The 27508-nt window shown below is 36.8% G+C and overlaps 1 protein-coding gene across 3 annotated transcripts in view; it reads left to right on the forward strand.

The window, feature by feature from the left end:
• The window catches only part of RELN (reelin), a 501731-nt gene that overhangs the window by 343204 nt on the left and 131019 nt on the right, over nt 1–27508 (forward strand). For all 3 annotated transcript variants that reach the window (XM_059170891.1, XM_059170889.1, XM_059170890.1), the window contains exons 19-22: nt 530–691; nt 5440–5676; nt 25704–25896; nt 26949–27061. In XM_059170891.1, the coding sequence (XP_059026874.1) occupies nt 530–691; nt 5440–5676; nt 25704–25896; nt 26949–27061 (705 nt within the window). The remainder of the gene's footprint in view (nt 1–529; nt 692–5439; nt 5677–25703; nt 25897–26948; nt 27062–27508) is intronic.

A 27508-nucleotide genomic window follows, 5' to 3' on the forward strand; every position in this document is an offset into this window, starting at 1 on the left:
AATGGAGAGGGAGTTCACAGTTAGTTTATACAGGGTTAATTTGCCCTAGTTTTTAATAAATTAAAAGGTCTACTGATGACTGATGAGGTTTTTAAACATAGGAACTGTTAACATCAAAACTGTGTTCTTAAGCCAAGGGTTAGTTAATTATTTATGTAACTTTATTTATTGACAGCTTGCAGAGGATGATTAGATTGACTCTACGTCTTCCCTTCCCCCAGTGCCTAATAAATAATGCAGTAAAGGAATGATTGGCATTTGAAGTGTACGTACACAAGTACATAGTGTGCAAGTATGTATAAACATACACTTGCATTTGTATGGGTATTTCTGCCTATAAACATGCATTGACCTCATCTTCTATACATATTCATACATCTCACAGTGAAATTACTTACATTTTATAAAAGGGAGATGAGTGGGAGCATGCAGCTTTTGAGTAGTTTGTTTGGAATTCTTTAAAAGCCAAAATGAGCATTATGATTAAAAATGTTTCTGCACACACTAATTACAGACAATTCATGTCTAGGTTTCTCCAGTTCACACTGAGGCTGGGGAGCAAGTCCGTTCTGAGCACATGCAGAGCCCCCGACCAGCCTGGTGAAGGAGTTTTATTGCATTATTCGTATGATAATGGGATAACTTGGAAACTCTTGGAGCACTATTCCTATCTCAACTATCATGAGCCCAGGTACGTTGGAAAGCTTTTGGAAAAATGGTTAGAGTGATTATCTCCTCTCTGGGGAAATCATCATTCAACTGGTGTAATAGTCAAGATATTTTCCCACTGAGGGATGATGAGGATGAAGATTGATGCGTATTGCAATAAAAAGCTAGCAAGTCACATTCTTCTATTTTATTTGTCCTACTGATTTCTGATAAGTTGAAGAAATTTATTCTAGTATCTTGAAATGATATCTAAGGGAAATATTTTGATGTCCAGGAAAGAGAAAAACACTTAACACTATAATCCTTTTCAACCCTACTGCAGCCTATTGGGTGTGATTTTTATATAGTACTAAATTATAGTACTACTTGTTAACTAATACTTGTTAACAAGTATTTGTTATCAATATATTATAATATGTTATAATAAATTTCATGAGACAGTAATTCATAAAACCTGATAGCCAGTATATATTTAAAATTTGCATGTAATATGATTATGTAATTATGTAATTATCATAGGTAAGTTTTTCTAGCCGGTATCGAGTTCCTGGCAAAAATGGAGTGTGAGGATTTACTCAAGGTCCTTTCTTCAGGCCACTTTTGTTTTTCTTTAGCTTATCCATTTCATAATCTATAGGTGCAATTGTGAGATTTAAGTCTTATTTGAAGCAGAGCCATCCTTTGAAGTGAGCAGAGTAGTAATCCCCATTAGTGGTACAATTTCAGAAATGTCCAAAAGTTCTGTTTTCTTCTAGAACACTATTTTATTTTATTTTATATATTTTTTTCAGTGTTCCAAAATTCATTGTTTATGCACCACACCCAGTGCTCCATGCAATACATGCCCTCCATATTGGCCTGCGCACTGAAATTCTTTTTTTTAAGTTGCAGAAGAGAAGCATGAGAAAATAAAGTATCTTTAGAAGAGGTAACACTGGGGCATATTCCCAGTTAGTAAAGAACTGACACCATTTGCCTTTCCGGAAGTACATTTTGATCACGAGGGAAGGTAAAACTGAGTGAGGGCTTTGGACTCTGAGGTTTGCACTGACACCAATGCAAAAAGACAGGGGCACCGATGTTAGATTTTATATACCTAAAAATGTTGCCGATAGCAGTCCCTACATTTAGGTGTTTACAAGTAAATGACAACTTTTCTTTTCATAGAAAATAAAGTAACATGTAACAGAGATAATAGTTAACAAATGTTATGAATTACAATTATTTACTTTATAAAATTTTAAAATCACAGAAGATGTGCTGAATATTTTCCCTATAAAGGTAAATGAAAGGTGAAGCTTAATTTTCTCATTCCATAGACACATATGAATACCAAAGAAACATTTCATAGACTCTCCATAATAAATATTAAAATAAAATTAAATGAAAATCATAATAATGATGAAAGCATGAAGAAAATATTGTTGTCTAAGTTAACTTGGCCTAAAACCCAATTTTTTCTAACCAGGATGGACAGCTCCAAAATTCAATAATCAATCTTTATCATGAAATTTAATTAATCTTTGTTGATATGAAAAATAATTACACATTTAATGTGCTATTGCAAAGGTGCATTTAATCTTGCCTGCCATTTGACAGCAACATTTTTCTTCTACGCAGAATCAACCTGGCTTTTCAGCACTAGGTATGTGCATAGCTTGAAAGATTAAGATCAAGTGGAGATTTTTTTTAAAAAAGAGAACATGGTGGGAGGTATCAGGAACACTTTTATTTTCTACGCATGTACCTCTGTCCACGAGACTCTTCCTCCATCTCCCTCTTTCTTACAAATATTAATAAAAGGCGACATGGCAGAACTAGAATTTGATATATTCTAAATTCTAAATTATTTTATATGATAAATAATACAAACCATGTAAGTTCTTCATAGGAGACTTAAATATATCTTGATGCCTTTAGCCATTTGCTGTATTTTCTTCAGTATAAATTGCTGCCTGTAATTGACGTCAATCCCATATTGTCCCTTTCAGCCTTGGCTGTTAGAAAATGAAGTATGATCCATAAATTAGAGATGCTAGTTAGATAACCACTATTACTCCTCACTGATTTCAAACAATTTATTTGCCTCTGAGTCACTCAGTAAACAGAAGGACTCTATCTGCTTGCAGTTCATAAAATGTAAAGCCTGTACATTTATCTAAGCTGATCTTGTAATTCAGACTGACTAGAATGTCAAGAACTAACTGGTATTTCTAATGTAAAACTTGGTATCACTGCCAAAACTAAAATTATTCTAGATTTTTCTTAATTATAGGGCTGCTTCTTTTTTTTTTTTTTTAGATTTTATTTATTTATTTATTTGACAGATAGAGATCACAAGTAGGCAGAGAGGCAGGCAGAGAGAGACAGGAGGAAGAAGCAGTCTTCCTGCTGAGCAGAGAGCCTGATGCGAGGCTCAGTCCCAGGACCCTGAGATCATGACCCGAGCCGAAGGCAGAGGCGTTAACCCACTGAGCTACCCAGGCGTAGGGCTTGTTTCTTATTCTAAAATTATTATAAAGCCTATTTTTATTTTAGTTTTGCTTTGATTATTGTCTGTGATGGCAAGACATGTCTGAGGTTAGTATCTTCCCCAAAAGCAAGATCGATAACAGAAAGGTGACCCAGGTTAGGAATATTCGGATCAGATGGTTCCACGGCCATCCTGACCAGCAGCTGCAGTTTGCACAGAGCCGTGGAAGCAGAGATTCCCACCCTACCTCAGATATGAAGTGAATGTCAAGATCACGGGCTCTATAGCCATCCCTCCTAGATCCAGCTCTGGGCACTGGCAGGTAAAAACCGCTTAGCAATTGGGAGAACATTTGATCTTTCTGTGCCTCAGTATTCGGATTTCTCTTCGGGTTTATGAACAATATGTACTTCATTTACGCAGCAAGAATTTGATGAGTTTTTGTTGTGTCCCAGATACTGTTCTAGGTACTAAGATATAATATGAAAAACCAGAAAATGTCTCTGACTTTTGCCATAGGGCTATTATCCCAACTTCACAGACACAGAAGTTGAGTACCTTCCTTGCAGCTGCAAACTTATTAACTACTAGTTAATATGAACTACTAGCTAATAAAATTTATTAACTATTAGTTAATAAGTCAGTGAGAGTGGGGATTTTAATCTAAGAGTCTGATTACAGACCCCATAGTCTTAATGTCTCTGCCAAGGAACTTACTGGTCATTTCAATATCTGATATCACACACACACATATGTATGTGCTAAAATAAAGGAAATGAAGGAAAATAACCTTTGAAGTTGCCTGAGAAATTCAACTTTTCAGTTGTTATTTAAAAATTATATTTATTTTCATCAGAGAGAATAGTAACTGCTTCTAAAATTATTAATATGAGGGAAGATTATAATTTTCTAGTAATGTGATGGTCAAATTAAATTATTAATGTATGTTTTCATTATTCAGCCAGTTTAAATATAGTTCAGTTATTTTATTTCTTTACATATTTGATATGTGTTAATATAAATAAACATACTTACTTGATTATTTAGTAAATACCTAGGAATTAAAGTGAAAATTATTAAAATATTCAACTTAACTAAACTTTACTCCTCTAATAAATTCACATTGGTAAAAAAATAAACAGACTTAAAGTATTTAAAACCATAAGTATTTAAAGGTATTTAAAAACCATAAATGTTATGGCTATGTCTTTTTAATTTAAGCAGTGTTTTAAAATTTCTATTTCTGTATTTGAATATTGACTTTCAATTATTTAAAAAGTATATTTTCTCACATTGCAAAAAAACTTCTACCAGTTTTTTACTGGTAGTTTGTGTACTTAATAGTGATGAAAATCATGTTATTCTAACCCACTTTTCCATATAAAAATTATTTAAAGAGAAAATAGATATTATTTTTCAGTAACTGAGTATTTAAAAATTATGTTTCCAAGATGTGATTTGACATTTTTTATGCAATAACTATGAGTAAATATAATACAAATGTGAAAATCAATCTAATTTCTAATTAAATCCCACCATAGACATTGAAGTTTATAAATAATTTGTTTCTAAGTTATCCAACTAGTCACCTGTCTTAGGGAGCTTTCCTTTGCTCACTGAGAAAAAGACTTGGTCCCTTTAGCGTGTGTTTACTGCGAACACCTCTCCTGGTGCTTAATTGTACACTGATGGAGACAAATGTTCCATTTGCCATTTGCTTCATATCTCACCTTGTGTATGGATGTGAGCAGCATGGTCCTGTGATTTATGGAGCTCTCAAGCAGATGTCGTTGCAGTGGCAATTAATGTATGGTTCCTGCTGCTGTGTACAGTAATTGCTCCTGGAAATTAGATATTATTCTTAATTTTCTTCCCCATTTGTCACATCCAGGTTTGTTGTCATAGCCACCGTGACACAGCAAGTCCCCTCATACACTGGGCTAGACTCACAGGAGTTAGGAAGTGCCACAGTTCCAACCAGCCTCAGACTGTAATATATGGACCAAGATGCCCGTGATCCTTTTTCGGACGAAGACAATCCTGCTACTTTGACAACTAGGTTTTATTGAGTTAGCTTTTCTGAAAGCAGATGAGTGAAAGCACTCACATTTTTGGATGTGTTTAGAGGACTTTGTTTGAGTCAGACAAGAAATTGGGAATCTCAGAAGAATGTGGATAATAAAGGGAGAACTATTTTTTTTAAATGCTGTGCCACAAGGTAAAAAATACTCTGCTATGAATGTTCATGTTTTAAGATATCAACGTAATCAGAACTTTTACTTTTTTTTTTTCTTCAGAATAATCTCTGTAGAGTTACCAGATGATGCAAGACAGTTTGGAATTCAGTTCAGATGGTGGCAACCATATCATTCTTCCCAGGGAGAAGACGTGTGGGCCATTGATGAGATTATCATGACATCTGTCCTTTTCAACAGCATTAGCCTTGACTTTACCAATCTTGTGGAGGTTACTCAATCTCTGGGATTCTACCTTGGAAATGTTCAGCCATACTGTGGCCATGACTGGACACTTTGGTAAGAATTTCATCTCTATTATTGTTATAATTTGCATTGAGGATTGGAACATAAGAATGATCTTCTAATCCACCCAGCACTTAGTCATTTGCTGACAAATACTTACTGAATACGAACCATTTCAAAAGTCATTATGTCTGCAAGTAAAGTATCTTGGGAAGGAGGACTGAAAGCAAAATACTGATAGATTTAAATAAGTATAAATTTCACCATAGTTATTAATCTCAAATTTTTATTTCCCACTGTTATATATAAAAACCCTCTTCCAAAAGTGTTAGTAACTAAAGTGACTAACACATTGTCCCTTCCTGGAGGCCCACCATGACCATGGTGAAATGTGAGATCACTCTTATGACTATTTTAATAAAATTTGTCATAACTAGTTCTATTTTCATGCTATCTTGCATAAAGCCCAGGAATTTTTTCATCCCTTATTTATTGATGAGGATCTCCTTTCAAACCCATCATATCGGGCAATACTGGACCACTCACCCATACAGTTAATGTTGTTGGGGTTTCAAGGGTATGGACTATCCTAGTCAACATATTTTCCATCTTAGATTTATCATCAAATGCAAACTTAACTATACATTAAACAGTAAATAAATATAATAAATAGTAAATAAATAATTGAAGACCATGATTAGGACTTTAAGAACATCCGCAGAATGATGTTCAGTGATTAACTGGCATCAGGAGGTGGATACGTTGGGTAGGAAGAAGGAGGAGGCTATGTCCAGGGAATTCAGTTGATGGATGTGATAAATTCCACTGATGAGAACGTAGCAGTAAAAAGAAATTCCAGCCACATGAAGATCTGAAAGAGACCATTCTAACCGCAGGAAAATTTGTAGTATATAACTCCAGAAGGGAGACTTACCATGGCATATTCTAGGACCAGGAAGCCCAGGAAGGGAGGGAGTGGATATCAGGAACAGAAGCCAAGAGTTGTGTAGAGGCCAGACCACATAGGACTTCTAGGCCCGGTGACTCTAGATTAAACCTCAGGTCTGCATCATTCCAAAATGCACAGCCTTCAGCAGTGTACATACTGTCCCTCTCTGAGTTCCTCTAGGGCTTTAAACGTGATTGAGGAATAATTTTCTCAGAGAGTTTTACTTTCTATGGAGTCATGGTCAGACCAATTTAATTTCTGCCGACAAATCTCACCGAAAGCTATTCACTGCAGTGGTCTCCAGAGAACATACCATAAATGACCCATCAGTGGCCTTATCATAATTAGAGGCAAATTTTACACACCATTGCACAGAAAATTACCTTTGATGGGAATGATGCATGGACATCACATCGCACACACAGCAGGCTAACAGTCTAGCGTCAAAATGACAGCTAATGGAATGGAAGTATGGCCGGTCACTTTTGCTGCAAGCACTGTTGAACTAGATAGAATGAAATTTCTATATGGGAGAGTGTAAAAGGCTATATTGTGTGATTTTTATTTGATAGCCTCAGCTGCTTGTTTTTATGGACATTCGTTCTTGGTCCTCGAGCCTTCAAAGACAAAGGGGTGAGCTGAAGTAAGAAGATGCAAAGATGTAAACCAAAATGAGATTTGTTAGATTTATATGCTTCTGAAAATTTAAATTGACCTGAATTAACAGTAACACAAATCAGTCATATATCATAAGCCATATCCCCCAAGATTTGTATAGCAGGTTTTTCCCCCAGCACTTTTAATGCAACAAAGAGTCATATCATGAATGCAAGTCCTGTATCATGTTTATTTTCATAAATAGTTAACATCTGCTCAAATAAACTCCAAAGTTGCTGAGCATTTTAATTTAACACTCGGGTTGAATGCATGATAACAGCAGTTTAATTTGTGTGCTTTGATCAAAACCCTAAGAACAATATCCTTTCACATGAGTCTGATGAATATTCTTAACCCACCACTGCTTTAATTGGTGGAGATACATTTACTTTGTGAAAATACAATCACAGTAATTATAGAAAACCATAAGAAAATATAAATAATTGTACAATCCCCATGGGCACCTTAAGCAGCCCCGTGGGAGTTTTATTAACAACCACGTGTGAGCAATCAGATTTGACTTTCTGATCTCCTCGGAAACGAAAAGGAGTTGTCTTGGTTATGAAACAACAGAGTATACTCTGGCGGTGATAATGAGACTAGAGAAATACATTAACCACTTTAATAAGGACATGAAAAATTCTCGCTGCTCATTAAAATGAAACAACATGGAAGATCTCAAACTGTTCCCATTTTCTTAGCCAGTGAGTCAGAATAAAACCCCTTTTAATGACACTGTTTTCTCTCTGCTGCTGTTGAGGAATATATTGTTCAAGTTCAATGAGAACTCACTTCGGGTATGTTTTTCAGAAATACTTGTTACAGTACTGAAATTCAAGTGGTGGTATTACAAACTATTTATCCTAACTACCTAGTCCAAGATGAGTTGTTATTTTTTTTTTTTTTACATAAAACCTTTGAAGCATATTATCTTATTAAACATTCTTTGAACATGTTCAAGTATGTCCCCTCTGCCCTTCAATGACCTCATTCCTCTCAGGGGAAATTTTGAAATGTATACATGTTCTCTACAAATGGTCAGTGTTAAATTAATTATTGTTGGCCTTTCCCAGCTGTGAGTTCATTTGGTTCTCGTTTTCTAACTCATGACTTTCCATGTGCATGGATTGTGGCTGCTGACTGTTCTCCAGGGAGAACTTGGACAATTGCTTTTTCATTAGAAGAATTAGAGTCAATATGCTATAAATCACTTTACAGTGTGTCATCATAGAGCACTTTTTTCCACAGAGAGATGAATTGCTGTTAATTATTTGTAGTACTTTCTTTCTTCCATGCCCAGTATCTGAATCACAACCTTTATCTGCTTTATGTTCTAAAAATAGCCTTTAAAACTTCCTTTATATATTTTAAGATCACTAAGGGAATAATTTTAGTTGAGGTTTATTAAAGATTATCTGCCTAATACTATTAGTGATAACTCTAAGGGACATTGACATTCGTCTGTCTTATCTAATAGACTAGTGAGGTATACAGGTGGTAAGGACTGTGCTGTCTCTATATATAAGATTTTGATTTCAAAATGTATATAACTGTGAGGGATGGTTGTTATAGCATGTTAGAATTGGCATTTGGTTTTAGTAGCAGACAAAAGGAGTTTTCCAGACAAGCAAAAGCTGAAGGAGTTCAGGGCACCTACCTGGCTCAGTCAGTAGAGCAAGTAACTCTTGATCCCAGGGTCATGAGTTCAAATGCCATGTTATGTATGGAGCCTACTTTTAAAAAAGAAAAGAAAAGGCTGAAGGAACTCAGCACTGCTAGGCAGGCCTTACAAGAAGTGTTATAGGGAACTTTGAAAGCTGAAACAGTAGGGCACTAACTAGTAACAGAAAAACATTTGAAAGTATAAACCTCCCTGGCAAATGTAGGTATATGGTTAAATTCAGAATACTTCAATGTTGTAATGATGGAAGCTAAATTATTTATAAATTTAGTGTGAAGATTAAAAGACAAAAGTAGTAAAAATAACTCTAATTACAATAATTTGTTAATGGATACACGAGATAAAAAGATATAAATTATAACATCAAAAACATAAAATGTGGGTAAAAATGTGGAGCTTTATAGTACCCATCCAAACTTGAGTTATCAGCTTCAAATAGACTGTTACAAATATAAGGTATTTTATATAAGCCTACAGTGCCAACAAAGCAAAAACCTATAGTACATATACAAAAGATAAAGAGAAAGGAATCTAAGCATACCGCTACAGAAAATTATCAAATCACAAAGGAAAAGAGCAAGCAAAACAACAAATGAATTAAAAACAGCCAAAAACCAATTAACAAACAGCAATAGTTAGTTCATACCTATCAATAGTCACCTTAAATGTAAATGGACAAATGCTCCAATCAAATGGCATCGAGTGGCTGAATGAATAAAAAGAAATAAGACCCAAATACATGCTGCCTATGAGAGACTCAGCTTTGCTTTAAGACCACATAGAGGCTGAAAGTGAAAGGATGGAAAAAATATTCCAGATAGTTGGAAGCCAGAAGAAAGCAGCGTTAATTAAGCTTATATCAGACAAAATACACTTTAGGGAAAAAGCATAATAAGAGTCAAGAAGGTCACTATATAATGGTAAAGGAGTCAATCCAACAAATGGATACAACACTATGCCCAACATAGGAGGACCCAAATATATAAAGCAAAAAGTAACAGATCTAAAGGAAGAAATAGACAACAATGCAATAATAATAGACTTCAGTAATCCACTTTCGATAATGGATAGAGCATCCAGACAGAATATCAGTAAGAAAACATTGAACTTAAAGGTCACATTAGACTAGAAGGACTTAACAGATATTTACAGGACATTCTATCCCATGCAAAGAATACATATTCTTATCGAGCACACATGAAATGTTCTTCAGAATAGATAATATGCTAAGACACAAAACAGGTCTTTAAATTTTTAAGATGACGGGGCGCCCAGGTGGCTCAGTTGGTTAAGCGGCTGCCTTTGGCTCGGGTCATGATTCCAGGGTCCTGGGATCGAGCCCCGCATCAGGCTCTCAGCAGAGAGCCTGCTTCTCTCTCTCCCCATCTCCTTGCCACTCTGCTTACTTGTGCTCTCTCTCTAGCTGTCAAATAAACAAATAAAATATTTTTAAAAAAAAATTTTAAGATGACTGAAATCTTATCAAGCAACTTTTTAAAAACTATCAGAATGGTATGACATTAGAAATCAACTACAAGGAGAAAATTTTAAATTTCATAAATGTGGAGATTAGACAATCAATGCATCGAGAAAGTCAAAGGAAAAATCAAAAAATAATTTGAGACAAATGAAAATGGAAGTAGAGCACACCAAAATGTATGGGATGCAGTAAAAAGAAGTTTCATAACAACAAATGCCTACATTAAGAAACAAGAGGAGCGCCTGGGTGGCTCAGTGGGTTAAGCCTCTGCCTTCGGCTCAGGTCATGATACCAGGGTCCTGGGATCGAGCCCCGCATCAGGCTCTCTGCTCAGCAGGGAGCCTGCTTCCCCCTACCCTTACCTGCCTCTCTGCCTACCTGTGATCTCTGTCAAATAAATAAATAAAATACTTAAAAAAAAAAAAAAAAACAGGGGCGCCTGGGTGGCTCAGTGGGTTGGGCCGCTGCCTTCGGCTCGGGTCATGATCTCAGAGTTCTGGGATCGAGTCCCGCATCGGGCTCTCTGCTCAGCAGGGGGCCTGCTTCCCTTCCTCTCTATCTGCCTGCCTCTGTCTACTTGTGTTCTCTGTCTGTCAAATAAATGAATAAAATCTTTAAAAAAAAAAAAAACAGTTGTGTTAGTTAAAAAAAAAAAATAAGATCTCAAATAAACAACCTAACTTATACTTCAAAGAAGTAGATAAAAAAGAAAAACTAAGCCCAAAGTTAGCAGAATGAAGGAAATAACAATCAGAGCAGAAATAAATGAAATAAATATTAAAAAGTAGAAAGGTCTATTAATGAAAGAGTGAGGGGTTTTTTTTTTAAGATTTTATTTATTTGCGAGCATGACCGAGGGGAGAGGGAAGAGGGATAAGCAGACTCCCTGCTGAGCAGGGAGCCCAATGCAGGGTCCTGGGGTCATGACCTGAGTCAAAGGCAGACCTTTAACTGACTGAGATTAACTGACTTGAGCCACCGAGGTACCTCATAAGAGTGGATTTTTGGAATAAAAAAGATAGGCAAATCTTTAGCTAGGTTCACAAATATAAATAAATAATAATAAATAAATAAGACCCAAAATCAGAAATGAAAGAGAAGTTAGACCTGATACCACAGAAATACAATGGATTATAAGAGAACTGTGAACAATTATATACCAATAAATTAGACAACCCAGAAGAAATGGGTAAATTCCTAGAAACATACAGCCTACCAAAACTAAATCCTCAACATAATATTAGCAAACTGAATTCAACAATACATTAAAAGGATCAAACATCATGATTATGTGAGATTTATTCCAAGGATGTAAGATTGATTCCACATGTGCAAATCAATCAGTGTGATATACCACAAACAAAATTAAGGATGAAATCATGACCTTCTCAATAGATACAAAAAAAGCATTTGGCAAAATTCAGCAGGCTTTATGATAAAAACTCTCAACAAATTTGGTATATGTGGAGTATACCACAACATAATAAAGGTCACATATGTAAAGCCCACAGCTGATATCATACTTAATGGTGAGAGCTGAAACTTTTCCTCTAATATCAGTAACCAGACAAGGATGCCCACCCCACCTTCATGAACCATAGTACTAGAAGTCCTAGTGGGAGCAATTAAGCATTAAAAAGAAATAAAAGTCTCTAAATCAGAAAGGAAGAAGTGAAATTGTCTCTATTTACAGGTGACATGGTATATATAAAAAACTTTAAAGCCTTCACCAATAAACTGTAAGAACTGGTAATCAAATTCAGTAACAATGCAGGATATAAAATCAATATAGAAAAAAATCAAACATTTATACATTAAAAATGAACTATCAGAAAAAGAAGTTAAGAAAACAGTCCCATTGACAATTACATCAAAAGAACAAAATACCTAGGAACAAATTTAACTAAGGAGGTAAAAGACCCTATACATTGAAATCAATAAGACAGTGGTGAAAAAAATTGTAGAAGACACAAAAGGGGGACCTGGCTGACTCAGTCGATTAAGCATTAACCTTCAGCTCAGGTCATGATATCAAGGGCCCTTGGATCAAGCCCCACATGGGGTCCCTGCTCAGTGGGGAGCCTGTTTCTCCCTCTCCTCTCTGGTTGTGCTCTCTCTCTCACTATCTGTCTCTGTCTCTCAAATAAATAAATAAAATCTTTTAAAAGACACAAATACAAAGATATTCTATGTTCATGGATTGAAATAATTAATATTTAAATGCTCATTTAGTTGCTACTCAAAGCAATCTACAGACTTAATGCAATCCCAGTTGAAATTCCAAAAGCATTTTGAATTTCACAGAACAAACAATCCTAAAATTTTTATGGAACCACAAAAGACCCAAAAAGCAATCTGAGCAGGAGAAGCAATCTGAGCAATCTTAGTCATGAGAAGGAAGAACAAAACCATAAGCATTACACTTCCTGGTTTCAAATTACCTCACAAAGGTATAGTAATCAAAACAGTATGGTATTAGCATGAAAACAGAGACATAGATCTACAAAGAACAGAATTGAGAATTTAGAAATAAATGTCAAGAATGTCAATTCATTTTTTACAAAAGAGCCAATTTTGTACAATGAGGAAAGGACAGTTTCTTCAGTAAATGGTATTTGGAAACTGGACAGCCACGTGCAAAAGAATGAAACTGGGCCACTATCTTATGCCATTCAGAAAGGTTTACTCAAAATATGAATCAAAACTCAAACATAAAACCTGAAACCATAAAGCTCCTAGAAGAAAACATAGATGGTAAGCATCTTGACCTACAGTGATTTTGGGGGGGATATAATACCAATCAAAGGCAACAAAAGCAAAAATCAACAGGTCAGACCACATTAAACTAAAAAGTTTCTTGATAGCAAAGAAAACCATTAAGAAAATGGAAAGAATCTATGAAATGCAGGGAAATAATTGCAAATCACATATCCAATAGGGAGTTAATATCCAAAATGAATAAAATACACGTAGCACTCAATGGCAAAAACAAACAAATAATCTGATCAAAAATAGGCAGAAGATGTAAGTAGATCTTTTCCAAGGAATACATGGAAATGGTCAATGGATATGAAAAGGTGCACAGAATTACTAATCATCAGAGAAATGCTAATGAAAACTATGATGAGATATTACTTCACACCTGTTTGAATAGCTGTTATCAAAAAGACAAAAAGTAACAAGTATTGGTGAGGATGTGGAGAAAAGGGAACCCTCATGCACTGTTGGTGGAAATGTAAATTGGCACAGCCACATTGAAAAACAATATGGATATTCTTCAAAAAATTAAAAATAGAACTACCATATGATTCAGTAATTCTACTCCTGAGAATATATATGAAGGAAATGAAGTCATTATCTTGAAAAGATGTATGTTCATATATGTTCTCATGTTCATGGCAGCATTATTTATAGTAGCCAAGACATGGAAACAACTTAAGTGTCCATCCATGGATGAGTGGATAAAGAAAATGTGATATATATGTACAATAGTATGTTTTCAACCATAAAAAGGAAGAAAATCCTACCATTCACAATAACGTGGGTTGACGCTGAAAAAAAACAAACTCATAGATATAGAGAACAGATTGATAATTGCTAGAGGTAGGGGGTAGGGAGTGGATGTAATGGGTGAAGGTGGTCAAAAGGCACAAACTTTCAGTTATAAGATAAATAAGTTATGGGAGTATAATGTACTGCATGAAGACTGTGGTTAGACTGCACAGGCATACCTCAGACATTGCAAATTCAGCTCCAGACCACCCCAATACAGCAAATACGGGGAAAATGCGAGTCACATGAATTTTTTGGTTTCCAAGTGCCTGTAAAAGTTAGATTTACACTATGCTGTAGTATATTAAGTGCACAATAGCATTGTGTCTAGAAAACAATGTACTTACCTTAATTAAAAAGTATTTTATTGCTAAAAAAATTTTATTGCTAAAATATGCTAAGCAGCATCTGAGCTTTCATTCAATCATTATTACTGATCACAGATTACTACAACAAATATATTAATAATAATTAAGTTTTAAATATTGCAAGAGTTACCAAAATGTAAGACAGAGACACCAAATGAGCAAATGCCAATAGAACTTCCCTTGACACAGGGTTACCACAAACCTTCAGTCTGTAAAACAAACAAACAACCACATGTCTGTGAAGTACAGTAAAGCAAAACACAATAAAACAAGGTATGCTTATGTTGTGTGTTTGAAAGTTGCTAAGAGAGTAGATCTTAAAAGTTGTCATCACAAGAAAAAAATATTTGTAGCTAGGTGAAGTGACTGGATGTTGACTCAACTTACTGTAATCATTTCACTATGTATATCAAGTCATTATGTTGTGTACCTAAAACTAATACCATAGTATATGTCAGTTATATCTCAATAAAACTGGAAAATATTAAAATTTTTAAAAATGGAAAAATAAGAAAAGCTATAGCTTTTATCTTTAGTGGTGCTAATTTAGAAATAGAAAAGCAAATTTAATTAAAAGACTTAGAGATCAATGAGACGTAGAAATGTTGAAAGGCTTCCTAGGTACTTTGACGGGTGTTAAAATAGAATTTAGTCATTCCTTGTTATGTGTAATTTTGTTGTTTATACAGTAGCACTTGTCATGTTAAGGTTGGTTTTTAGAAGGAAATTTCCTAAGGTTTGTTATGAAAGTGCAGAGAAATAGAAGAGCAACATGCAAAATTGAAATGAGCTGTAAATGACAACAGGCTCGAGAAAATGGGGTAACATTATGTGGTATTTAGTATTGTAATGGGAGGATCTTGGAAGCCTCGTTTTTCACACCAGCCACAGGGGATGTAGGAAAATAGAGGTGTAAAAGGGGGAGAACAGCCAAAGTGTGGGTGTCCCATGTACTGAAATCCTCACATTGAAAAAGCTAATTTTTTTATGTGTCTTATTAGCGTTCAGTTTAAAAAGATTTCCACCTGCAGTATGCCAAGACATAGGAGTTCTTAAAGAAGTTACCTTCTAGGGATTGGTCTTGGTTTAGAACTTGTGGGGCCTTGGTATTTTTGTTGTGGTGGTTGTTAAGCAGTGTAAGAATTCACAATCTTGGGGCACCTGGGTGGCTCAGCAGGTTAAGCATCCCACCTTCCGCTCAGGTCACGATCCCAGGATCCTGGGATCGAGACCCTCTCTGGCTCTCTGCCCAGTGGGGAGTTTACTTCTCCCTCTGCCCCTTCCCCTACTCTTGCATGTGCACACACACACTCACTCTCTTTTTCTCTCTGTGTCCAATAAATAAGTAAAATCTTTAAAAAGAAAAGAATTCATGGTCTTGGTCGAGGGCTGGTAATAATGTGTCACTTCCTTGTCCCTCACAAAAAATGGTTCTTGGTGAGGTTCAGAGCAGTCAAGGTTCTGAAGTTGCAAATCCTCAGTTTTAGCAATGCCACCAGCTGCTTCTATCAGAAGGCATAGTCAAGTCCTTTCATTAGGATTCTTCTTCCAGTGAACATCTACCCATCTCTCATGTAGAAATTTTGTCAGTTTAAATAGTTTATTAGTAAGCCTACAGTATTCTTGGAGTTATTTTTTGCAGGGACTCTTAAAAAAGAGCAGTAAATCAATTTAAATTGTGCTGCTCAAGGAAGCCAGTTGGGGTGAGGTGGCTCCCAAGGGCCACTTCAACTGCCATTTCCTGGTGAGTGATCGTTCTAGAAAGCTTAGTGGATAGATGAGGTAAATATATTGAGTGACAAACTGAAAAGTCACTTACTGTTGTTTTCAACAGCTATTTAAAGTACCCAAGCGTATCAGTGCCTCTCTAGAATTGGTAATATAATTGAGTATTCCCCTAAATAGGTTTACAAATGACTTCCTAAAAGAGAGTCTATTTATTAGGCTTTTTCAACATGAGGATTTTGTTATGTGAGATTTTTCATTCATTGATAGACTAATTTATACATTTGACTATTTATTGATTGCACTTTGGCCCTATTTGTACTGGAGGTGTCGAGGTCGGTATTAGAGATGAAGATAGAAAAGTCTGTTGTTTGCAGAGCTTCTAAAGGGGAATAACACCAGCAGCCATTAAACAAATTCATACTAATATTTCAGAAAGTGGCTTAGCACTATGAGGATAAATGAATGGAGTGTTAGGTAGCATAAGTGGAGAGTGAAATGATTTTAGGTAAGATAGTCAGGAAAACATAAGAACAGAGATCAGAATAATGAGAGACAATGATATATAAAAGTGTAGAAGGAAAGCCTCATAGGTAGAGAGACTAGCAAGAGCAAAGGCCCTGAGGCAGATAAGAAATTAGATTATATTAGGACCTTGTATTTATTTATTTTTAGAGAAGTGGGGAGGTGTAGAGGGAGAAGGAGAAGGAAAGAGAATCTTAAGCAGGCTCCACACTCAGAGCAGACCCTGACGTGGGGCTCGATCTTATACCCCGAGATGATGCCCTGTGCCAAAATCAAGAGTCAGATGCTTAACCGACTGAGCCACGCAAGTGCTCCTAGGAGCTTATAGAGCAACATAAAGATTTTAGAATTTATTCTAAGTTTTATGGGAATCCAGTAAGTAGCTTTTAGCAGAGGAGTGATGTGATCATACTTATATTTTAAAAATAATTATGGCTGCTTTTTGATAGATGGTAGAGGGTAATAGGAGAAGCAGTAGAAGGAGCTCAGCTCGGAGGCTAATGGTGTCATTTGATGTGCTTATAATGGTGTTAGGAACAGAATGATGCAGTGGAAAATGGACCACTTGAAGATATTGAAGATATTGAAAACTTAGGACCTGCCAAAGAAATGGATAAAGTGGCTGTGTTTCAACACTCATGTCCTATTGTTGTCCAGACAGTTGACTTTTTTAAAAAAAAAAATATTTTACTTATTTATTTGACAGACAGAGATCACAAGTAGGCAGAGAGGCAGGCAGTGAGAGAGAAGAAAGGAGGCTCCCGCTGAGCAGAGAGCCTGAAGCAGGGCTCGATCCCAGGACCCTGAGATTATGACCTGAGCCGAAGGCAGAGGCTCAACCCACTGAGCCACCCAGGTGCCCTCAGATAGTTAACTTTAAAGTCATTTATTTCTCCAAAGTTAGATTTCCCTAAAAATCTCCATTTAGACTAAGTAGCCAAGTGAATCTTTGGAAGTAAGACAACACACCACTAGACAAATTAATAAGAGAATTGTACATTTGATGATTTAGATTCCTAGTATGTGTGGCTTATTGAAACAGAAATTCAGTAGGCTGAGACAATTACTTTCTATGGATGTGATTCAAAAGATCTCCAGGTTAGATAGAGTGACCTGTCCCAGTCGGCCTCTCCTGCCTTCCTGCCTTTCACTCAATCCTCCCCAACCATATTGATCTTCCTTCTCTCTACTCCAACAAGTCAAGCTTTTTCCTCTTCTAGCACCTTTGCATTAGCTCTGCCTCTTCCTAGGAAGTTCTTTCATTAATCATTTTGGGCACATGCCAGGGCCTGCAGTCTTTCCAGGGGCCTGGAAAAAGTTCAGGGTCTGGGGAAATGAATATTGTCTCAAAAATAGGATAAGAAAATTGCAAAAATAGAATTAATAAATTTAAATTAACTATCTACAAGACATAATATATGTTAACTCCATTCATTGCTAAATTTGAATATTCATAAAATTTCATGATACTAAAAGTAAGTTTTTGGTCAGATTCCTGAGTATGCTGAGAAATTACAACTAAATGTAAATTATATGCATTTCTACTAGCCAAATAAAATTTAAAAGCAAAATTATAAAAACCATTTGAAAGTTTTTGCAGTAAAAAAAATATATTTAATGGACATGGGTATACTTTAATGTGTTTGCCGTGATGTGTAATGGAGTTTCCAACATTATAATTATCAAGGTCCTTTAAAAGTCTTAACATGGCCCTGCTTGGCTTCTCATAGTTGGAAGGGTAAAAAAAGAGAGAATTTCAAAGATTCCTCATGTATTTTTTCTCTCTTGCCATGCCCTTGATTACCAGTTTAACAAAAATAAATAAGGAGTGGTCTAGCTATTTAGAAATATGCAAGAACTTAATTAAGTTTTTTTTAAATTTGAGTATGGTTGACACACAGTGTTGGTTTCAGGTGTACAACATAGTGATTCAGCTTCTCTGTACGTTCTGGTATTCTCACAAGTATAGCTACCGTCTGTCACCATACAATTCTACTATAGTATCTTTGACTATATTCACTATGGTGTGCCTTTCATTCCTGTGACTTATTCATTCCATAACGTGAAGGCTATCTTTCCCATTGCCCTAACTCAGTACCACCTTTTTTGAGGGCAACTTGGCAGGAAATGCTCATTTTTAAAATTTGCTTTGACCAAGTAATTCTGCGTCTGGGAGTTTATCCTAGGGAAATAATTGGAACAGTACTTGAAGATATATAAGGATGCGTATTATAGAAGCATTGTTTATAATAATGAAAAAGGGAGAAATCTACCAAGAGTTCCATAATTGGAGATAGGCTTTAGTCTCAACATTTTTTCGATATGGAGAGATGTCAATATAATAGTTGTGAGAGAAAAAAAAAGAAGGGTGCCTGGGTGGCTTAGTCGGTTAAGCAGCTAACTCTTGATTTCCGCTCAGGTTATGACCTCCGGTGGATCATGCCCCACCTCCACTCCCCACTGAATGTGGAGCCTGCCTAAGATTCTCTCTCCTTCTCCCTCTGCCCCTCACCTACTCCTGCTCATGTGCATGCACTTTCTGTCCCTTTCTCAAAAAAAAAGAACAGGTTTATTATTATTTTATAATAATTTTTTTAAAAGAAGGAAAAGTGTTTATGTGTGCATAAACATAAGTCTGGAAGTATGTATGCCAGAATGTTAGCAGTCATCATCTTTAGGTAGTAGAACAATGAATTTTTACTTGAAAAAAAAAAACTATATAGTCAGATTATTTTTTCTGATAAATTTTAAAATTTATGTAATCCACTAAAATAGTAATTTCTGTTTTAAGATAGAATATTATAGAAATAACAAATGAGTTAAAATGCCACTCACTCTAATTCCATAATATCAACAAGACAGTCAACTCCAGCAAATATTTCTTTGATAATTGCAAAAACACAACGAAAAGCAGGATATCAGAGAGGCTTAGATTCATTTACATGTCCTTTTGCAGATGAATATAACTTCTGAATGGTATCAAACCAAAACCAGCTTTGTGTTGCTCTTCTGTTGTGGAAATGGGCTTTGCAGAGCTATTCTTTTCTGTGGGGTCTTTGAAAATAGCAGAATATTCCTTAGGTTTCTAAGAAACATAAATATTGGAGCATTATCTTGTCTTGTGGTGTATTGGTAGTGAGACTTCAGACACACTGTCTAACTTACTATTTTTTTTTTGAGAGAGAGAGAGTGAGTGCATACATGTTTGCGAGCGGGGGCAGGGCACGAGAGAGGGAGAGAGAGAAGCCCAAGCAGGCTCCAGGGTCAGATACAGGGCTCGATCTGAGGACCCTGAAATCAAGTTGGATGCTTAAACAACCGAGTCATCCAGGCACCCAATTACCAAAACTTTCTTAAAGAGATGGGATGAGTTTTTGAAAACGGCTCAGTCCCTGGGTGAATTTGCCTTGAAGAAACATCCTGATCTAAGCATTCTCCCCCTTAGCTTGGCTCTGTGTATCTGCTCTTCATATAAAAGAGCCTTTTTTATGGAGATGGGAAAGGGCCACTGGGGAAATGCAGGAAGAGTGATTTCTTTTAAGTAAGGATAACCTCAAAACCTTGTCTGTGGTCATTATAACATGTAAGTAACTGTGGTTTTGTAAAACTTGCCTTCTTCCCAAACTGAGAAGCCCTACTCATGTGCTCATTTTATTCAACATTCTTTAAGTGCCTTTAACAGGCATGACAGCTTGGAAAGGACATCCAAGCAGAAATCAGAAGGCCTGGTTTCTAGCTTTTTAGTTACTGTACGATTCTGGGGCCAGCAACTCAGCTTCTGGGTTTGTTTGTTTTTTTTTAATCTCCATTACCCAGTGTTCAGGTTGCCTGATGGCCTCCCAAATGGCCTTGATTCAAAGGTCACGTAAGATCATCTAGCTGTTGGAAAACCATGATGTCCTTCCACAGCACCAGGTGCTTCTGTGAGGGGCCCAGGTTCTGAGTGCTTTAGGGGATGCAGAGATGAAATAAGATATGATCTCTCCCTGCAGAGAGGCTTCCAGCCTAGTTGGGAAAACAGGTCCTTGGCAATATGTGACATTAACAAGGGAGGAGAAGGCAAAGGAGCCATGCTAAAGACTATATAGAATCGTGGAGACCTGAGTTACACTGTGGTGTCACCCATTTTACCAAAGGTTACCTTCTCCAAGTGGAAAGAATAATCTATCCCCATTCTTTCCTTAAATCTTGTAATTACAGGCAGGAGCTTTTCTACTCTTCCTTTATTTTAGAGGCACTCCTGAAAATCAACATAAATGAAACTAAGCATCCTGATTCCCAGGGCATTCTGTCTCTAGAATTTCTCCACAAAAGGCTGATGTGAACTGTTCTTTTTCTTTTCTCTGATTCTAACAGAGAAGTTCAGCTTCGTTTTTGCCTTTATGAACCTATCTTGACTTACACAAGCAACAAAGAGGAGCAGTTTTATCAATGAAAGGATGGCAGTCTGTGAATTTCTCACCTCTAAAACTCCAGCTGAGTAAAACATCAGCATATTCAGGAGGGCAAAAGCTGACCTAATATTACCAGCTTCCAGCTAGTCTTGAATAAATCATAAACAACTGAGTGAACCTCTACTATGAATGGTCAAGATTTTCAGGCATAGATGTCTGTACTTTTCTTGTGTTATTTTCCTTCTGAGTAAGGTATCAGGATAGGTGAGGTGAAGGTGAAAACCACTACACTACAGAAACAAGACAGATGATATGAAAAGACAGTTCACCAAAGAAGATGTATTATGTCCAACAGACATGAAAAAATGCTCAACATCACTAGCCATCAGGGAATACAAATCAAAACCACAATGAGATACCACCTCATACCCATTCAGAATGGTCAAAATTAACATGGCAGGAAACAACAAATGATGGTGAGGAGGTAGAGAAAGTAGAAACCTCCTATACTGTTAGTGGGAATGTGAGCTGGTACGGCCACTCTGGAAAACAGTATGGAGGTTCTTCAAGAAGTTAAAAATAGAGTAACCCTAAGACCCAGCAATTGCACTACTGGACATTTCCCCCAAAGATACAAGTGTAGTGATCCAGAGGGGTACCTGCACCCCAATGTTTGTAAGCAGCAATGTCCAAAATAGCCAAATTATGGAAAGGGCCAATTTGTCTATCGACAGATGAATGGATAAAGAAGATGTAGGGTTGTTTTTTTTTTTAATTCTATTTTTTCAGTGTTTCAAAATCCATTGTTTATACATCACAACCAGTGCTCCATGCAATACATGCCCTCGTTAATACCCACCACTAGGCTCACCCAATCCCCACCCCTCTACCCTCCAAAACCCTCAGTTTGTTTCTCAGAGTCCACAGTCTCTCATGGTTTGTCTCCCCCTCCAATTTCCCCCAACTCACTTCTCCTCTCCATCTCCCAGCATCCTCCTGGTTGGTTATTCCTTATGCTCCACAAGTAAGTGAAACCATATGATAATTGACTCTCTGCTTGACTTATTTCATTCAGCATAATCTCTTCCAGTCCCATCCATGTTGATACAAAAGTCGGGTATTCATCCTTTCTGATGGAGGCATAATACTCCATTTTATAGATGGACCACATCTTCTTTTCCATTCATCCATTGAAGGGCATCTTGGTTCTTTCCCCACTTTGGCAACTGTGGCCATTGCTGTTAGGAACATTGGGGTACAGATGGCCCTTCTTTTCACTATATCAGTATCTTTGGGGTAAATACCCAGTAGTGCAATTGCAGGGTCATAGGGTAGCTCTATTTTCAATCTCTTAAGGAATCTCCACACTGTTTTCCAAAGTGGCTGCACCAACTTGCATTCCCACCAATAGTGTAAGAGGGTTCTGCTTTCTCCACATCCTCTCCAACACTTACTGTTTACTGCCTTGTTCATTTTGGCCATTCTAACTTGTATAAGGTGGTATCTCAATGTGGTTTTGATTTAAATCTCCCTGATTGGAAAAAAAAAAAAAGATATAATGTGTGTGTGTGTGTGTGTGTGTGTGTGTGTGTGTGTAATGGGATATTACTCAGCCTTCGAAGATGATGAATACTTACCATTAACATCAATGCAGATAGAACTGGAGGGTATTATGCTGAGTGAAATAAGTCAGTCAGACAAAGACAGTTATCATATGGTTTCACTCATATGTGGAATATAAGAAACAGGGCAGAGAATCATATGGGAAGGGAGGGAAAACTGAATGGGAAGTCATCAGAGATGAAGAAACTCTTAACTATAGGAAACCCTTAACTATAGGGATGGGGTAACTGGGTGATGGGCATTATAGAAGGCATGTGATGGGATGGGCACTGGGTGTTATATCCAACTGATGAATGATTGAACTCTACATTGAAAATAAAGGTATTATATGTTGGCTAATTGAATTTTGATTTTTTTATTAAAAAAGATATCGGGACACATATGATATGGTACCATGAAGTATGACAGGCATTTTGGTTAAAAAGCATTCAGCTCTAATTTACAACAAAATCAAGAAAAGACATAACTGCTGGTGGAACAGATATTTGTGCTAAGGATTTTATTGTCACTATTTAACAGACCTCATTTAGACTCTTGACCTTTTTTTAAAGATTTTATTTTTAGTAATCTCTGCACCCAATGTGGGGCTCAAACTCACAACCTGACACATGTGGTATCAACCAAGACAGCCAGCCACCTGAGACTCTTATTCTTTTATATCATTTTTATGTTGTTTCTTTCTTGGTGTCTTGGCACTTTAAAAGCTGTTATTGTGAGGGTAGCTCACAGAGGGCATCCTTCTCAGGTTTGAATACTCACTGTCTTCAATTGGGTTCATGGTTGAGTGCAATCATGCAAGAGTTAGGTGCAGGCAGTATTTACAAAACATAGCATTTCTTTCTGTTTCTCCTAGAATTGCAAGGACACTAAACCATCTCTGAAGGGAGGAATTTACAAGGAGCTGATTGTGAAAATAATCTTAAATTATTTTCTTAAATTTCAGAAATTGTGATGCCTGGGTGGCTCAGTGGGTTAAGCCTCTGCCTTCGGCTCAGGTCATGATCCCAGGATCCTGCGGTCGAGCCCCGCATCAGGCTCTCTGCTCAGTGGAGAGCCTGCTTTCCCCTCTCTCTCTGCCTGCCTCTCTGCCTTCTTGTGATCTCTCTTTCTCTATCAAATAAATACCAAAAAAAAAAAAAAAAAGGCAGCGTTCATTTCTCATGGGGAGAAGCAGTCAGGATGTGGGGGTTTTTTGTTGTGGTTTTTTTGGTTTTGGGGGTTTTTTGCTTACTTTAAAGACTATGGAATTTATATGGGCAAGTTTGTGCGTGTAGAGCTTACTAGTGTTTTTCCTCTATGTTGATTCTTTTATTTTGTAGTATTACTAAAAATTGCGTTCTACAGCTTTGTGTTTGCTAGAATGTGTTCTGTACACTCTGTCACATAGCAACACTCATGGGCGTACATCTCTAACACCAAGTATCATTGCACAGTAAAAGTTAATGATTTTTAAATTAACTATATATGAAAGTTATTCAAAACTGCAGTGTTTTCTTCTCCATCTTATAGAAATAGGAAGAAAGAGAGATCGTGTATTGGTTGAGAGGTTTTAGATTTGGGTAGAGCTGAGTTCACACCGACTCTCTACCACTTACTATCCCCATTTCCCCATTCCCCATCTGTTAAAGAGATATTATTCCTACTTCACAGAGTTACTGTAAGGATGGAACTAAGAACAATAATGTGGGTATTGTGCTTAGCACAGTCTGAGGATATGGCCTAGACTCAACAACGTGTGGGCATCTGTATTATTAACAAAAAACAAGTTGTAAGCACCAAATGTTTAAGACCAGCAGTTATAAACATGAATGTCCCTTCTTTTTATTGACCCTTCAGCAAAAGCAGAGTTTGCGGCTCTTAACCATTTTATTCCTCTATTCGTTGTCCAAGTGTAAAAACTTAATTTAAAATTGGTAAAGAGTAATTAGTCACTGTTAGGAAAAAACCTCTTGCATTTTGTGACCTTGAGCCCAAACCTGTGATGATCCTCCATATGGACAATGTTCCATCTTTAAATAACATCTTAATGTCTGCGAGAAGCAAGGCAGAGTAGTTAGTCAGCAAAGGGCAAATATGCTTCAAAGATGTCACAGATTTTTGCATCATTCCCTTTATATCGGCTCAGCCCCCTGACAAATAGGAACTACTCCTGATGGGTGGTATTGTCCCTGCTTCACGATAGCAGTACCAAGCATTATGGCAGACAAACTTCAGTGTGGTTAACCCTGGAAATGTTTACACTGACCCTTATTAACCACAGTGACAATGTGTCCATATTTTGATCTCCTCTGATGGATTATAAATTCCTTGAGCAGTTTGCTCTAAAAAAGTAATTGTGTCTATCTTCAAATAGTTTATAATTACGTGGACTCAATTGGGACCCAGTAAAATTTTACCAGCTTGAAGCACAGTCATTAAACTACATTATGATGTTTTCAGTATTTAATGCCTAAGCATTGAAGACTATTAAAAAAAAAAAAAAAGAAAGAAAGAAAGAAAGAAGAAAGAAAAGATGTAAACTATCTAGTTTCGTACCACCAAACAGAGCCACAGCAAACATTCTGGTGAATTTCCTTTATAGATCATTTTGTGGGTTTTTAAAAATGTATTTTCTCATAAGCATGCTAATGTGATTACATTACCTTCATAAATATTTGCAATATGGATAATCTGTCAGGAGGCTATCCCAGTTTTCTTAAGGATTCTATTTTCCCTTTAATTTGACATTGAAATGGTTACCAATTACTCTTATAAGTAGACCTGCAATATTCATCATATTTTATAAAACTGTCCTTGAATTTAGGATGATTTCCTTTGGAAAGATTCTAAGCAGTGATATTAATAAGTCAAAGGGTTTACACCCATGAACATTATATGAGTGAGTCCCATTTTCAAGTATATTTGACAACTCTAGGTATTAAGTTAAAAAAAAAAAAACATCGCTTCTTTGACAGGAAGATTGTTTTAAATTGCATTTATTAGATTGACTGAAATCCATTCTCAAGCTTGGCAAGGTGTAAACAAGCAAAATGAAATTATTTTGGTGTGTGGTATGAAATGAAGAGTGATTTTCACTCGAGCTCTTCTTAATCTTTCTAATCTTCTGATTCCCACCTCTGTCTTTCAGTTTCACGGGAGACTCCAAACTTGCCTCAAGTATGCGCTATGTGGAAACACAATCAATGCAGATAGGAGCGTCCTACATGATTCAGTTCAGCTTGGTGATGGGCTGTGGCCAGAAGTACACCCCGCACATGGACAACCAGGTGAAGCTAGAGTACTCAACCAATCACGGCCTCACCTGGCACCTGGTCCAAGCGGTAAGTCTGTTTTCTCTCATGCTCGTAACAGGTGGGCTGCTTCTTTTTACATAGGAAGCAAAGAGTTACAATTCTAAAAGTTTAGGTTTTGTTCCAAAGGAACAATGTTATTTGTGACTTAGCACTGGCATCAAGTCAGCAACAAGGATTCCACATTCTGCACTCTCGGATACTAAATTGTAATCGAAAATAAAGAAATGGGAATAACTTCAGGAGTGGATACTTTAGGATGGTGTTTGGGATATTATTTTCTCTAACCCTCTTCTTCCATAAATTTTCTCTAATCCTTCCTTCCTCCTTCCTCTCGGACCCTTTTCCTCCCTCCACTCTTTCTTCTCTCCCTATAGCATGTCTTTGTCTGTGCCTTTCTAACTCTCTTTACCTGTAGGTAGACTGTATTAGGAATCTGGCATGTCTTGTCTTTAAAAAAAAGAAAAGAAGCACGTAGATCCAGATTCCTTCTTTTTTTTTTTTTTTAAGATTTTATTTATTTACTTGACAGACAGAGATCACACGTAGGCAGAGAGGCAGGCAGAGAGAGAGAGAGAGGAGGAAGCAGGATCCCCACTGAGCAGAGAGCCCGATGTGGGGCTCGATCCCAGGACCCCAGGATCATGACCTGAGCCGAAGGCAGAGGCTTTAACCTACTGAGCCACCCAGGCGCCCCCAGATTCTTAAGATCAAATGTACTCCTTTATGTATATACATAGTGATAGAATGTTGGAATAAATGCATAAATAGCACACCGCATAGAAAAATTTTACTAAATGCCTGTGCTGTGATAACAGGTCAAAAACGTGGATCCTAATCCATGTCCGCTTTCATATGTCAGAATTAAAAGACATTTAATTTCACGGTGACACTTGTTTCCATTATTTCACAAATATTTTAGCTTCACAGAAGGAAGAATCATGGATTGCATCCATATTGCAAATGGTTAAGATTATGACATAGATTTTTTTAAGGCCTTTATCACTCGTGGTGACTGAGTCATCGTATATTGTGCCTGGAGGAACAGAAGCCAAGTTAACTTTTGCCTTCCTCTCTTCTAGGAATGTCTTCCAAGTATGCCGAGTTGTCAGGAATTCACGTCAGCAAGTATTTACCATGCCACTGAGTTCACACAATGGAGAAGAGTCACAGTGCTTCTTCCCCAGAAAACTTGGTGAGAGATGATATCTATAGATATGGTTGTGACTTTAACTTTTACCATCCCTATTAGCATGACTTGATTGTGAAGAAGAGTTAAGCACAATGGCAAGAGGAATTTTCTTTGTCATTGAAAGACCCAGATCGTTCTTTTATACTCTATTTGAAAAATAGAGCTAATGAAAATTTGATTTCCAAACTGTCTTACTTTGTTTTTGACCTTAGTAGGTTTGACACACAATGTTACATGAGTATATCAGCTACACAACTTAGTGTTCGACAACTCTGGACGTTATGCTTTGCTCGCACGGGTGTAGCTACTATGTGTCCCCATACAGCACTAATACAATGCCGTTGACCTATTTCCTATGCTTTGCCTTTTATTCCTATGACTTATCCTTTCCCTAAATAGAAAACTTTATTTCCCACTCCCCGCCACCCATTGTCCACCCTCCTCGCCCTG

This window comes from Mustela lutreola, chromosome 4, assembly GCF_030435805.1.
Source record: "Mustela lutreola isolate mMusLut2 chromosome 4, mMusLut2.pri, whole genome shotgun sequence".
In the NCBI taxonomy this organism is placed as follows: Eukaryota; Metazoa; Chordata; class Mammalia; order Carnivora; family Mustelidae; genus Mustela; species Mustela lutreola.